Source organism: Tachyglossus aculeatus, chromosome 22, assembly GCF_015852505.1.
Source record: "Tachyglossus aculeatus isolate mTacAcu1 chromosome 22, mTacAcu1.pri, whole genome shotgun sequence".
NCBI classification, from domain to species: Eukaryota; Metazoa; Chordata; class Mammalia; order Monotremata; family Tachyglossidae; genus Tachyglossus; species Tachyglossus aculeatus.
This window is the reverse complement of record NC_052087.1, coordinates 13994888-14010672: the sequence shown is the minus strand read 5'-3', so window position 1 is coordinate 14010672 and position 15785 is coordinate 13994888. Positions and strand designations below refer to the sequence as shown.

The 15785-nt window shown below is 37.5% G+C and overlaps 1 protein-coding gene across 2 annotated transcripts in view; it reads left to right on the top strand.

The window, feature by feature from the left end:
• Positions 1-15785, top strand: part of GAS2 (growth arrest specific 2) — a 123085-nt gene that overhangs the window by 56111 nt on the left and 51189 nt on the right. For both annotated transcript variants that reach the window (XM_038765018.1, XM_038765019.1), the window contains 2 exons: positions 8282-8345; positions 11839-11983. In XM_038765018.1, the coding sequence (XP_038620946.1) occupies positions 8282-8345; positions 11839-11983 (209 nt within the window). The remainder of the gene's footprint in view (positions 1-8281; positions 8346-11838; positions 11984-15785) is intronic.

The window sequence follows — 15785 nt, the reverse complement described above, 5'->3', positions numbered from 1 at the left end:
ACTTTTTCACAGCAATAATACCGTGCTCTCTAGTTCATGTCCTTTCACACTTCATGAAAGAGAATTTAGGGCAGTATTTGGATTAAAGATTATGTTTCAGTGGAAAACTCAAGATGAAAGAGCATGCTTTGTTTCATGAGGATTGGAACAGCAAACAAAGTGAAAAGATTTCCTGATGAAGGAAAAAAAAGATCTGTTTGAATGGAGGATAAATTAGACTGTACCGCGTATGCATCAAGAAGCTTCTGTTTTTGTAGCTCAAAAGGTCTTTGACTGCATAAAAAGTCATTATCTTTGTGGCCACTGATATATCATCCTTTGGTTCCTCCACTTCTCCCTTTGCGCTATTGTCTGAGAAAGAGTCTTGCTTCCCAAATCACTCAATCTAATCCTTGTCTACGCTTGCTAATAACTGCAATCTCTTGAGAGACCATGTGACAGGGAAAAATTTTGCCATTTTTCTCCTTTGCTATTCATATCAAGGCCACAGCACATACTCTTATGCTTTGCTTATGCTGCCTGCCGTTGATTATTGACAGATAAAATTCTTCTCATACCACTGGACATTATCACACTCAGAAAAAAACAGGATTGCAAGTTATCTTTTCACAGCAGTTTTTTGAGAGAATTTTCTTCTTGTGTTTTTCATATGAGTGTTGAAGGGTCAACAATTTGGTTTTTAGTCATTTATTTTTAGCTCTCCTTTTCAAAGAAGGCTGAACCAGTTTGACTAAATAATTATCAATAAGGAATTTTCAAGAGTCCAAGTTGTGAATTTAAAAATTTCTATACTGCTCCTGTCAATTGATAGTTATTGTCACTTATATACAGCTACAGGGATAGTTAAGACATATTTTGAAGTGTTAAGTATATGGGCAGAACTTACTTCAAATTTTAATGGTCTGGACACCTCTAAGCTTATCCCATCAATCTTCCATGATGGTGAAAATTTTGATGAGTAAATGTTTATTTTATCTAAGGTATTTGCTAAGCGCTTATGTGCCAGGCCTTGAAGTGGTGGGATAGATAGAAGATCATCAGGTTGGACACAGCCCCTGTCCCACGTGGGGTTCACAGCCTTAATACCCATTTTACAGATGAAGTAACTAAGGCACAGAGAAGTGAAGCGATTTGCCCAAAGTCACACAGCTAAGTGGTGAAGCTGGCATTAGAACACAGGTCCTTCTGACTCTCAAGCCTTGGAAGGGGTGGGTGTGTTGGGGTTTGGGAAAGGCTGTAACAATATCTGATCTATTTTTTCTTGGTAATAATCAGCATTACCCAAATGCTTTCAACTTGCTCCCATGATCACTGATCTTGAAATCAGAACACCTTGGCTTTTTTTTTTTAAATCTTTTTTTGTGCTTGAGTTCTTCTTCTTATTAAAACTAAGACTTAACATTCTACTCCTGGAAACAAATTTCACCAGTTGTTATGTTATTTATAGAAACGAGAGTTTCTCAAATGAAAAATAAGCAGTGGGAAAAATAATGTACACAAGCACATTACAATGAGGATGTATCTCCAGTTAAACATGTATTTGCATTGGTTTTTAAAATGAAATTTCTCTTTTCAAGGCCATCTCCTATTAGTATTGTGGTTAGGGCATTGCCCTGCTTGAGCAGGGAAGCAGAGGGGTGAGTCTGATGTAAATAATTAGAGGCCTAGCCTGGATGCATTTTCCAAAGGATGAGAGATCATTTTGCCTTCCTGTATACCTGTGCCTCTGTGCCAGGCATATCTGCAACAAAGGGTTATAATTACTTGACATCCACTCAGGAGGGACAACAATGGGCAGTGGGACACAACTAGCTTTTTTTTTCTCCAGGAAATAATTCTGAGGTAAAGGAAGAAGCCAGTTGGAGAGGCTGTGGGTTTCTTTCTGTAGTTTTTCGCTTCCATGAAAAAGGGTAGAAGCCATTTTTCTCACACAATGTATGTTACTGCAGCAAGGAAATTGGTCAGAGATCAAAATGTCTATGTATGGGACAATACTTTATGACCCATTAATATCCTTCTTGTTTCTATCCATGTACCTCGAAAAAGGCAAAGTGGAGAGAAATAGCCAAATCTCCCATAGTTCAAACTCACTACCATCCTTTATTCTGTCGGAGGCTGGAGCAGTCTGTCTCCTCCCCCACTAATCCTATTGCCTTAATTAATGTTCCATCCTTCCCTGTCTCCCCTCCCAACTGCTAGTCTTCATCAATACTTGGGGTCCTTCCTCTAATAATGAGCTGAGAAGGTTTGTGGGTGAGTGGTAAACATTTCACTAATCTTAGTATCCCTTTTTTGAGCAAAAGAAAAATCTCATTTTATAAAAAATTAGAATCATCACCTACAGGGTAAAAATTGATGTAGGGAGCATAAAATGATTTATATATATATAAAAAACATAGATTGAATAATTTATTTTGAATGTTTGAATTAGTTATTTTAAAATAAGCCTTGGATAACACTGTCTATAATTATTTTTAATGTAGGTAATTGGATGAGCAAATATTCACTGTAGGCAGTTATTCTATGAACATGACTTTGAATTATCATCACAGTCATTTCAATGTTTTCTCCAGTAGTTCCACTTTGCCGTTGTTGTTATTGTATTCCACAATTAGGAGCTATGAGAGAGTAAGAGACGAAAGTGATACTTCATAAACACATGCTTCTTGGGTATAGAATCTTGGCTTGCAATAACTGTGTCAAAATTACAATATTATTGGATGGTTATAGGATCTGGAACCAGTGGATATTCTTCATCTATTACTCCGAAAGAGAATCTACTCAGCAGGAAAAGGGTTTGCTCTTCTATGTGCCAGCATGCCAATGTGTGTGATTTGTTTGAAGTGTATAATTTTATTGTATATTTTTATTTCCTGTGCTTGCCATTTTCACCCAGTCTTATTTTGATGCAACAGATTAATAGCTACATTCTTTTCTGAGCCTATTTTCCACAAACAGGAACTAAAAATGACCCAACTCCTCCATTCCAATGTTGGTTTTTTCATATTGTCTTCTGGCTCACTGGTTGCATCAGAATGAGAAATTGGGCTAGTTTTCTAGTGTTTTTTTAGAACTCGCCACGTTATTTTCAATGTAGTTTATCATTTTGAGGATTATAGAAGCATTTCCAAAAATATTCACTTAAAATTTAACTACTCTCATGAAAAACAATTGTTGCAAAAAGCATGAATATTAGGTAGCCTGCAATTTATTCTCCATTATTTATTATTTTTTGCTCCATTATGCTTGAGTTAAAAGTTGAATTGATATTCCTTGCTTATTTTGCATTTTAAATAACTCTTACGAAAAGATTAATATTCATTAAAAACTGATCCCCTATACTAGCAGAAATGAAGCTAATTATATTGTATTTTCCATTATTTCTCCTTACAGAAAAATTTCAAAGTTTTTCTTTTTCAAGGATACCAGTACTAAGGTAGTTTCTCTGAGTGTAAGCTAAAGGGACGATAGTTATTTACATGGGGATGACTCAGTAGTATTGATTACATTTGTTCAACTCTAATAATACTTAATGCAATTAAATCCTGAGCCATCATTGGCATATGCACCCTTTAATCATTTAATTAGTCAGTGGAATTTATTAGTACAGAAAACACTGTACTAAGTTCTTGGAAGAGTACAATACAATAAAGTTGGTGGACACACTCCTTGCCCTCAAGGATCTTACACTGTAGTGGATAGAAAGCCCATCCTTTTACTGGACATTATCTATCAACGTAGATTCCATTTGTAGGCTAAATTGTATTCCCTTCCCTGGAAACTATATTCCGGGCTTTAGGCCACATAAATCCAATAAGGTTTGTTCCTCAGGCATTCTGCATGATGGCTTTTTCTAAACAATTTTGACTTTTGGAAAAGTTCTTAATAATAATAAGGATGATGGCATTTGTTTAGTGCTTATTATGTGCAAAGCATAGTTCTAAGTGCTGGGGGGATAAAAGGTGATCAGGTTTTCCCACATGGGTCTCAAAGTCTTAATCCCCATTTTACAGATGAGGTAACTGAGGCTCTGAGAAGTTAAGTGACTTACCCAAGGTCACACAGCAGACATGTGGTGAAGCCGGGATTCAAACCCATGACCTCTGACTCCAAAGCCGGGGCTCTTTCCACTGAGCCATGCTGCTTCTCTTAATTGATAATTGGTTAAGATTGGTTAAGATCATGAATCTCTCTAGTGATTTCAGAAAGACATTGTTTTACTCAAGAAGAAAATAGTAATAATAAAATCATTAAAGAAAAAAATCCTAATAATGAGGTAACTTGATATTTTCTTTTACCCATTCTCATAGCACTTTTTGTAAACATTAGGTTTCGTATTTTGAAGAAAACATTTGTCTTTAATGTATTTATAATGAGCGGTAAATGTAACAATATATTGTAATTTTTAAAGAAAGTCCCCAAAGATTTTAATTACAACCCCCTGAACACAGCCTTTCTGAAATAGCATTAACATATTGGTCTGTAACTATAATACCTGAAAATAAACAATTTACTTGGAAAATATTTTGGAAACTCTATCAGATAAAGTACATTACTTTCAAGGACAGAATGAAATTAGTGGCAGAAATTTGGGGATTTGAAAGCATGACATATTTTCCATTTCAATGGAGGCTGTCTACTCAATATAAATTGTTAACAGAACTATATTTGATGTTCAACCTACCTACATCTATGATTTGTATATGCTTCCCCAGCTGACCTGTTCTATCTGAAACTAATAGAATTTGGAAGCAATTATGTATGATGACTGTAAATAATGTAAATGCACAGAGATAGAATTCCCAAAGCAGCAACAGCTCAAAAATTTATGTATTCCCTAATATGTTCATTTCTTTTTTCCAAAACAGTTTTCTTCTCGTCACTAAATTGCTTTATATGAAGAGTCATGAAAGAATTACTTTCTACCCCTTGTATCTATATTTAAGTTACTATCAGAAATGAGAAGAATAAATGAAAAGGGTAAAAAGTGCAATAGTTTTATAATTAAAAGTGCAATAATTATTTTATTAGCTCGCTATTTAAAGTGAAACTCAAAATAGTAAAAACTCACTGAGAAAAGGAAAACAGTTGAAGTGGACCTAATACTTGAATATTACAATGGGCCTTTAGAAGGTAAATAGTTTGTAAGAGGAAAAAAGTATGTGTTATCAATCAATCAATCAATCAATCGTATTTACTGAGCACTTACTGTGTGCAGAGCACTGTACTAAGCGCTTGGGAAGTACAAGTTGGCAACATATAGAGACAGTCCCTACCCAACAGTGGGCTCACAGTCTAGAAGGGGAGGTATTATTGAACCCTGAACTAGAAATTGATCAATACTTTATGATTATAATATTTATAGAGCCATGATTAAAAACAACAGAGTTATAGTGGCCTAGTGGAAAGAACACGGGCTTGGGAGTCAGAAGTCCTGCGTTCTAATCCTGCTCCATCACTTGCCTACAATGTTACCTTTGGCAAGTCACCTTAACTTCTCTGGGCCTTAGTTTCTTCATCTGCTATATAACGATTCAATCAATCAATCAATCGTATTTATTGAGCGCTTACTGTGTGCAGAGCACTGTACTAAGCGCTTGGGAAGTACAAGTTGGCAACATATACCAGTTCAATACCAGTTTCAGTACCAGATTCAATACCAGTTCTCCCTCCACTTATACTGTGAGCCATATGTGAGACACAGACTATGCCTGATTAAATTGTATCTACCCCAGCATTTAGTGTAGTACTTATTATGGTATTTTTAAAGCAATTTTATTATGCATCTAACACTGTTTTAAGTTCTGGGGTAGATACAAGTGAACTAGTTTGGAGACAGTTTCTGTACCTCATGATGCTCACTGTCTAGTAGGAAGGAGAATAGGAGAACTGAGGCATAGAGAAGCTGTGACTTGCCCAAGGTCACATAGCAAGTATTTGGCAGAGCCTGGATTAGAATCCAGGTACCCTGACTCATAGACATATGCTCTTTCCACCAAGCTGCATCACTTGGCACAGAGTAAGCACTCAACAAATTCCACAACTATTCCACAAGCATTAGACATATTCATCCCCATTTATAACTAGCAAAGTTTAAATATAGAAAGAGATGGACCTGATACATACTGTAATTAGGAGCAAATAGCCTAATCCTATTGAATACCACTTCCTTTTTTTAGAATGGCTTTTATTTTTTATGAATTGTTTTAATTTGAATGCTGGTATAGTCCTCAGGAATGCCAACAATTAGCATGGTAGATATATCATAGTTCATCAGACATTTGCCATTCAGCAGATGTTTAATTTATGGAACTGGTTGTTTTCTAAGCACTCTCTCCTGCTCCCCCAGTGATTTTACTAATTCATATCTTTCATCATAAACTGCATACAAATGTGTCCATGAAATTGTAGCCTAGGCTCACCATGGTTTACTTTAATGGCCAATGTTTTCACTTAGATGGAATCATAGAGACTTTTAATGTAATTGGTTAGTTTTTCATCTGCTTTATTAGTCACTTCACTCCCACTGAACTTAACAGTATAATTTTGCTCTTAAAATTGGTAAGGAGGAAATCTTCAGGTCAAAAAAACTATGATAGATTTTTTTTTTACCACTAACTTTATGTGTTTGACTTATGTATGTGTTTTTTTAATGTTCACATGTTCCCTCACAAACCATGGTTTTTCCAACCACAGTTTTGAATGACACAGTGTTTTCCCTACTGTTTGGCTTCCACAATATATGGTTTTAAGCAGCCATTGTTATTAATGTCTGCTCATCAGATCAACATCTTCAATTTCTAGTCATCCATGCTTTCACGTGCCATGCCAACACAACACTGAGGGGGCTTACTGCTGCTAAAATCCACTTGAGGTACTTCATATTTTCCTCCTAATTTCATTGCCCTTAATCATAGCCTTTAAGTGAAAAGTGAGGGAGTGATTTGTGAAAAAGGCAAAGAAGAAGATTTCCTCAGAAGATATGGTGGAAGTGTTGGATCACATAGCGCTTGAAGAGATGTGGCATCCATGAGGAGAATTTTAGTGTGGAGTCAATTATATGAATCTTTATAAAGCTCTTCAGTGGGCATTGCTATGGACTCCCTATTACTTTAGTCCCATGATCTTTTGATCTTTTCAACCACAGTTTTGCCCATGGTGGGGACTTTCAGAACCCAACTGCAGAGATTGGTAAGGGAAAGCTGCACATAATGACCTCCATTCCATTTTAGTGTTGCTACTTTTCCTTTGCATCATATTCTAGTTCTTTTGACATACTGTACATTTCAAAATCTGTGGAATTTCTAGTAGTATACAGCAGGCAGGGCTTCTGAATTGGGGATGGATGCTTGCTTTAAAGGTCTGGTTTCCATTCATTACTTGGGTATCAGGGATTTGCAGAACTCTAGCTCTTGGAAATGGGGGAAGTGAAGGCGTGGACTCATTATAATAATAATAATAATGGCATTTATTAAGCGCTTACTATGTGCAAAGCACTGTTTTAAACTCTGGGGAGGTAACAAGGTAATCAGGTTGTCCCACGGGGGGCTCACAGTCTTCATCCCCATTTTACAGATGAGGTAACTGAGGCCCAGAGAAGTTAAGTGGCTTGCCCAAAGTCACACAGCTGACAATTGGCGGAGCTGGATGTGGCTGGGAAAAAGAGAGGAAAGAATGCAGACTTTGCAAACTGACATATATAAACCTTAAGGAACCACATCTCTCTCCCTTTTATTACTTCTGGATTTTCCCCAGTGCCCAGAACAGATTTTCCATGGCTTGTTGGTTCCAGGCAATGATTGGTCTCTGGACCTTTTGAAGTAGCACATTGGTCATTTATTGACATAAAGATGGAATATTTAATCCTGGGTTGTTTAGAAGCAAATACAAATAATATCTAAGCCTTCTTGTATTATCTATTATTTGGCTGAAGATAAACTGCTTCAGGTTAAACTTTGCTATCTAGTCTACTCAGTTTTCAGATGCCACTATTGTCATGAATTATGTTGATTTAAATTTTAATCCGCTATAGTATTAGTACTGGCTGATGGAAAATGGAGAAGGCGGGTGATTTCCTGAAAGTGCCAAAAGGTTTCAATGCAAAAAGATTTTACATACTCGTAGACTTTCATTGTGCTAAATGAACTGTGGATACAGAATCATTATTTGATAATGGATCTGAATGGAAGATTATTGATAAATCTGGCGATTCAGTGAAAGCAGGTAGTAGGCATGTCTGTTAATCCGTCAGCTTGTTTTTCCACTTTGTTTGCCTTTTCAGTTCTCCACAAGCAACCCAGAGAAGTGTGTCTTTGTTTGCTGGAGCTTGGCCGCATTGCAGCCAGGTAGGCTAAACTATCCGAGAATGAAGAAGTGTTTATTTTTGCAGCATTCGTGTCAATAGACAGATTTGCTGGCTCAGCACCTTATGGTGCTAATGTTTATTCTGTCTCTGAGAGAATTACACACTGAAATATGGATACCTTCAGAACATCTTGAGGACAGTTGTGCAAACAAAGTAATTCAACCCCCTCTCCTAGAGGATGGTTTTGATCCAGTTAAGGAGAAGAGAAAATTTAAGTAGAAAAGAATTAGAAATCAATACAGGCTCATGTAGAGAAGTCACTTTGGTAGAAACGAGCCTTCCACTAACAAAATGATGCACATATAAGCCGATTCCCTGCTTAGTCTGTCCAGATCTAATTGCTTAATGTTTAGTTGTCAACCAAATATGGTACTTGTTGCAGCTGTTAATTTGTGCTACATGGAAAGCAAGCCATCCTCAACCTCAATTGCCAAAAACTTCATTATGGTTAGATTAGAGGTACCCAAAATCCTTAAGGAAACCAATCAATCAAGGCTAGTTAGTGATCACATATCGTATGCCGAACATTCTGCTCAGCATTAAGTCCAAATCGAGAAGGTTGGAAAGTTAATTCTCCAGGTGTTTGCTAATAAAAGTTTACATATCTTCCACATTGTTTCAAGACCATTAGTCATGAGGAGCAGTGTAGCCTAGGGGAAAGAGCACGAGCCTGGGAGTTAGACCCCTTTCTCGCTTCCTTCCTCAGACCTGGAACTCTTTCCCCTGTATGTACACCAGACTACCACTCTCCTCACCTTCATAACCTAATTAAGGTCTCATTTCCTCCAAAAGGCCTTTCCTGATTAAGTCCTCTTTTCCCAACTCCTTCTCACTTCTGCATCATCTAAGCACTTGGATCCATACCTTCTGAGCACTTAATATTCACTCCACCCTCAGCACCCCAGCATTTGCATACATATCTTTCATTTATTCATTTATATGAAATGTCTCTCTGCCTCTCTAGAATATAAGCTCTGGGTGGCCAGGGAACATGTATACCAACTCTGTTATTTTGTACTCTCCCAAGCATTTAGTAAAGTGCTCTGTGTAGAGTAAGTATTCAATAAATGCCATTGATTGATTGATTAGTACAGTGCTCTGCGCACAGTAAGTGCTCAATAAATATCACTGAATGAACTATTAGTTCAACAGTAGTGGAATTTGACCAATTCTGAATGGATTTCGTTTACACCTTTTTCTCTTCCAATATACTTTGAATTTTCAGAAAAGTTAATTACATGTTGTACCATTAAATTCAATGTTCATTATCCTACCTTTCCTCTCAAAAGGAGTTAGTAGTAAAAGAAAAATTTAATTATCTAATCTCTGTTCCAGAATTCAATTTAGGTAAGTTGAACCTTTCCATGTGTTTAGAAATCTGAACATTTCTTTCCAGGGCCGCTTTTCAAAAATGTCTCATTTCATCGTATTTTTAGTCATGACCGGAAGCAGTACTGGTGATCCCATAAGAAATCCAGTTCTGATGAGATTTCCACATTGATTTGGCAAACACTTCATCTGAAGTCTGGGTGCTGGTCTAAACCAAACCAAAATACTGTGGGTTTTCCATCACTGATAAATGAAGCTCTAGTCATCAGAGGCCAGATATTTGCTCCCAGAAGTTACATAAGAATATATTTTCAGCAATTTGGGAAAAATATAGCATTAGCCAAAATGTTTTTCTCAGCACATAGGTCCAGTTCCCCAGGAACAAACCTCTAAGTATAGAATCCTGCATGAGGCCTCCGATTGGAATCGATGGGCGACTTGGGAGGTCTGGGACAAAAACTAAGTCACTTAAAGGAATAAAGTGCTCCCTCCACTTTATACTATGTAGAGCTATCATCCCAGAGGCAAACACTAATATTAGGATTTCAGTAAATGGGCTGGTTTCTCGCTGTAATATGAATGCCTGCTAATTTCAAAATATAAAACAATGAAATTAAGTTAATGGTCACCCAAAAGATTCTTCTGACAGTGTCTTACTGTCCATTTTTTAGTAAAGAATATTATGCTTTTTAGTCAATCCAAGAGATTTACTGAATGCCTATAGGGTAAAGAGCTCTAAGCTCTTGGTCTCCCAATACTGTAGAGCATCATAACAGATGCAGAATTTAGACAAAACACCAATGGAAGACTAGTGATGTTTCATTTACAATCTTCCCATTATATATTGTGGCTTAATTAAGGGGACTCTAAAGCAATGAAACATTGAATAGCATCTACTTTAACCAGGACAACCTGTTTAATTCCTTGAGGACCATTATTTTTAAGAATGTCACACAATTATCTGGAGAAAGAATTTGCCCTTTCTGCTCTCATCATCCCAAAGGAAACTCTTACTTTAGCTCAAGCCAGAGGGAGAAAGAAAAAACATTACTTTTAAAATCTTGCTCTGATTTTGAGAGAGAATGACAGACAATCTGCAATCAGCCTGCGGCACATACTGAAAAAAGGAATTTCTCTTACGTAGCTATAAAACATTTTGCTCCATAAACCAGGCCCCAGATGTCTTTTGTTTAAAAATTATAGTCTGCTGAATAGTTTCAGTAAATTTCTGCTTTTGTGATTAATTTTGCCTGAGAAAAATGGGAAGCCTTGCTCTTCGAAATTTATCAGAAGGTTAGTTTACGGGCTGGAGGGTTTACAGGTTGGCGCTTCCCCCTGCTGTTTAATCTGCTCTTATAAAACAAGAGTTTTAGAAGAAATTTTCCTCTGGGGTGTCAGGGTGGGGCTCACCCCACTGTCACATTCCAGAACCCCGGGGAGCAATGACTTGGGCAGTGGATTCATACTTCTGGCCATTTTCTCTTTGACTTTGAATCAATCAGAGAGTGACAGCTTAGCCCTAATAATGCCATAATAGCTCAGAGCTGGAAAGGAATTAAAACACAGTGTAGTCAGATGAAAATTCTCTGGCATAGAAAGGCATCGGAATTGGGGGCAATCTGGAAAGCGGTAGAAGTAAAGAAGCAGCAATTTGAAAAGATTGGTGGAAAAGGTTTATTTGATGACTAAGGCTGCTGCAGGTGTAGGTCCTGAGCCCAGGGGGAATTGATGATTTACAGCCTGTCAGCATCTCCAGACAGACAGGATGTAAATGGATTGTATATAATTGTGCGCTTCAGCGTTGGCTGACTTTTCATTAGACAGGCTGCACCGATTACCAGCCAATACAAGCAGAGGTTTAGCTCTTGGTTTTCTGGATGTTCATTTAGTATGCAATAGCTCACCCAATATGCAGCTTATACAGATAGCGTTTGGAACTGAAAAATCTCGCTTTCCGTGTGTAACTTTGTTCTCTGTTTTCATACATGACTTTAGCATACGTACCTTGGTGCTTCAGATGCTTGCTCTCTAGGGAGGGTAAATTTTTAAACACTTTCAGTAAGTGTCTATATCTTGCCTAGAGAAAGTCAAGAAATTATTTGTTTTCTAAGGATGATGGATATTTCATTTCTCCTTTCTATAAGGTTTGGCGTAGAACCACCAGGTTTAATAAAGTTGGAAAAAGAGATTGAACAAGAAGAAACGCTTTTAGCTCCTCCTCCATCTCCCTCTCCTTCCACAATGAAGTCTCCTGGAAAAAAGAGTACAGGAAAATTGTTGGATGATGCCGTAAGTTTTTTGCTGAGAGTATGAAAATATGCAGAATTTTTCAGATTTCTGGCTTTCTTACCAGAGCCTTTATCATATCCAGTACTTAATACAGTGCTTGGTACAAAATGAGTGCTTAGCAGATATCATAATTATTAAGTTAACCATAAAGCATTCTTATACTTTTTTGTGATTTGAGGGAAGAAGAAGCTATTTTCATATTTATTAGTAAGTTATTAGTCTCTGAATAATTTGGTGAGCTCATTGTGGGCAGGAATGTCTGTTTGTTGTTGTATTGTACTCTCCCAAGTTCTTAGTACAGTGCTTTGCACACAATTAGCACTCAATAAATACGATTGAATGAATGAATGAATGAAAAACACTCCATAAGTATGATTGACTAACTCACTGACTTCCCAGCTTGAGTTTCCTCCACTCTTGAAGTTGTTCCCAACTTCACATCTCCCAGAACATTGACCTCAACATTGATTCGTTCTTTTACTTTTACAAGTGTGGATGGTCATTTCCATGAATTTCTTGGCTTAGTGGGCCACATTTACATCAGTTCCTTTATAAATCCAGTAAGTAGCATAATAACCATATAAATCAGATGGAGCAATTCATAGGGTCTTTTGCTTTCTGCTTATTTTCTAAATGTCTATCCAAAGTTACTTATTTTATTTTTTGTATTTGTTAAGTGCTTATTATGTGCCAGGCACCAGACCAGCATTATTCTTCCAAGTGCCTAGTTCGGTGCTCTGCACATAGGAAATGCTCAGTACATGCGACATTGTCTCACCGCACAGTGCCCCACCAATTTATCTCCCTCCACCCAGATGTTATTGCACTGCCAGATAACTAAATTATGGTAGTTCAAGGAGAGCATATTCTATCCCCAATTTTAGCAGTCCCTTCTGCCATCCTCAGAACCGGCCAGTCTTCTTCTATTCCACAAGGAAAAGAGAAAGGATTTTATGATGGTTAAGTACTGTACTTAAACTTTTTTTTAAAAAAACAACAAAGACATTTAAAAATGAATAACAATTAGGTAAAATTATAAAGGTTGTGGCTACCTAAGGGTAAGTGCAGGGTCATTATTAATCAGGTCAATCTGAATTATTCTACTCCCAAATCAGCAGAAGTCTCAACAATATGGTTGAGCTCTGGGCTATAGACCCCGACTCACCAGTTAATTCTGTAACTTTTTCCTTGGCTTTGGCTATATAGAGAGAAGGAATCTTTGGGATGGTGTATGGGGAACAAAAAACAACTGCAAGAGCGTCTCAGAAAGAGCTTTCAGGATTCCATTCTGGCACCGAAGATCTCTGTGGTTTAGTTGGTCTAATCAAATGAAGCAGATGGGCAAAAAGACCTTTTGGCACCGTTAACAGGGAGAATACAATGTTCTTCAGTTTGCTAAACTCTTTGCATCTGCTAAAGTGATAGGTTTTCACTGAAGTGTTTCATTTCAGTGGGAATAGAGCAGGTGAAAAAAGTGATTCTGAGCTAGCAGTTTAAATCAGAGTTACAGATGTGTTTTAGAAAAGGAAAGCAGTTACTATGGCAACTGCTCCCCTGCATGGCACCACTTCGGAGTTAAAAATCCATGTGCCATTCTAACAGTGAAATAAAAAGCAAACTTGTCATAGGATGTTGAAAGTATATTTTCATAAATAGAAATGGAAATGTATCAATTGACCAAATGAAGCATTTTTTTTGCAAAAAAAATCCAGAAAGTAAGATGTTTCCTAACCAGGCCAGAAGAGTTATTTGCATCAAAACCCCTCAGTAAATGGATGAGCTTTGGCCAGTAACACATTTGGACTGTGCAGAGAGCATCATATTCTCCAAGGCTTTAGCAATAGTAGGTTTAACTTTGCCAGTACTAAGACCATACCAGCCAAAGTGTGCTCATCTTTCTTTAGTAGAATTGTGAGAATAACAAGATAATTCTTCAGGCATGAAAAAAAAATGAGTGCCAAGCCAATTCTTCATTCTGGATATCAAAGGGATCCATTCACCTTTCTTGAAATCTTGATTTAATCTTGATTAAGAGGTAAGGTTTTCTACTACCCTCTGTTTTCTTCTTTAAGACCACACATTTGAAAAAAAAAGTTCCAATAAAGATCCCTTACTTCCTCCACTTGGCACCACCAACTTCCACAGTCCAATGATAGGTAGTGCCATTCAGAGTAACTGCATGAGGGCAGAAGGCCCTAATTCTGTCCATCAGAAAACGGTTGTGGATATTGACTGATGGCCAAAATCCCTGACAGAACTGCCATTTAGCCCTAGCTCTTTCTCTTTGGAAGGTAATGCAAGAGGTACAACTTTCATCAGTCACTTATCTCTTAACAACGTATTTCCTGTACTTAGAAGTATCTCAGTACCCAGGTTAATTTTTCTAAGTAGAGTTGATAAGGACTCTGGCATATTTTTTGATGTGGACAAAGCACTCAGGATAGTGCTTCCTGTACTTTGTTTCATCTGACATCAAGCCATTAGGCCATCTTTCGCCTAAGAAACCTACCGTGGGGGAAATCAATGGATACATACACTTCCCAGAAACAGCCGAAGTACCATTTGAACGTCCAATTTGTACAATTAAATTCCCTGCTTGGCAGTGGGAGCATGAACACCTAAAGTTCCTGATGTACCTTTCCTAAACTTGCCTGACTTTCATCTGACTGGCATACAAGGTCATCTCTGGCATCTTTGTTTTTAAAGCAGAAAGCCCTTACTATAGCAATAAACAGCAATGCACCACTTTCCTTCTGCTTCTAGAGAAAAAAAGAGCATGCAGCAGAAAGCTACAGTATCAAATCACCCAAATTATTTCCTCTTAACCTCTATTTCTTCTTCCTCCTCCTTCTCCTCTTCATCATCAATAATGAACATTAATTCACACACTTATTGAGCATTTAAAAAATAACTAACACTAGTTTGAATGAGACAAGACTTCCCGGTGAGGATTATTTTGTGGTGCGTATGGTGAAACTGGTATAGTGGGTGTTGCAAATTACAGAATCTCGAGAAACCATGAAATACCTGTTTCTCAAGGGAAAAATGAAAAGTGGAATATGCCCAATATTGACCAGAATGAAAACGTTTCAAATGCAACTGCTGTTAAAGCACTTCATGTCTTCATTTAAAACTGGTATGGAAGGATGGGAGGAACTCCAAACTGGACACAGAAATGATGCAATTCTAGACCAACTTTGACCAGTCTCTGGTTCAAATTTCCTCACAGATTTTTTCATAGTATTTGTTAAGTGTTTACTATGTACTGTACTGCACTGTACTAACCTCTGGGGTAGATACAAGCTACAAATGGCACTCAAAGCATTTTAAAGATGAGGGACATGAAGGACATAGAAGTGAAGTGATGATGATGATGATGGCATTTTTAAGCACTTACTATGTGCAAAACACTGTTCTAAGCACTGGGGAGGATACAAGGTGATCAGATTGTCCCATGTGGAGCTCACAGTCTTCACCCCCATTTTACAGATGAGGTAACTGAGGCACAGAGAAGTTAAGTGACTTGCCCAAAGTCACACAGCTGATAATTGGCGGAGCCGGGATTTGAACCCATGACCTCTGACTCTCAAGCCCATGCTCTTTCCATTGAGCCATGCTGCTTCTCTAAGTATGAAGTGACTTGCCCAGTGTTACCCAACAAACAAGTGGAGGAGTTGATTTAGAATAATAATAATAATTATTATTATGGTATTTTTAAATGCTTACTATGGGTCACCCACTTTACTAAGCGCTGGGGAGGATACGAGCATATTGGAATGGATTTACAGTCCCTGTCCCACTT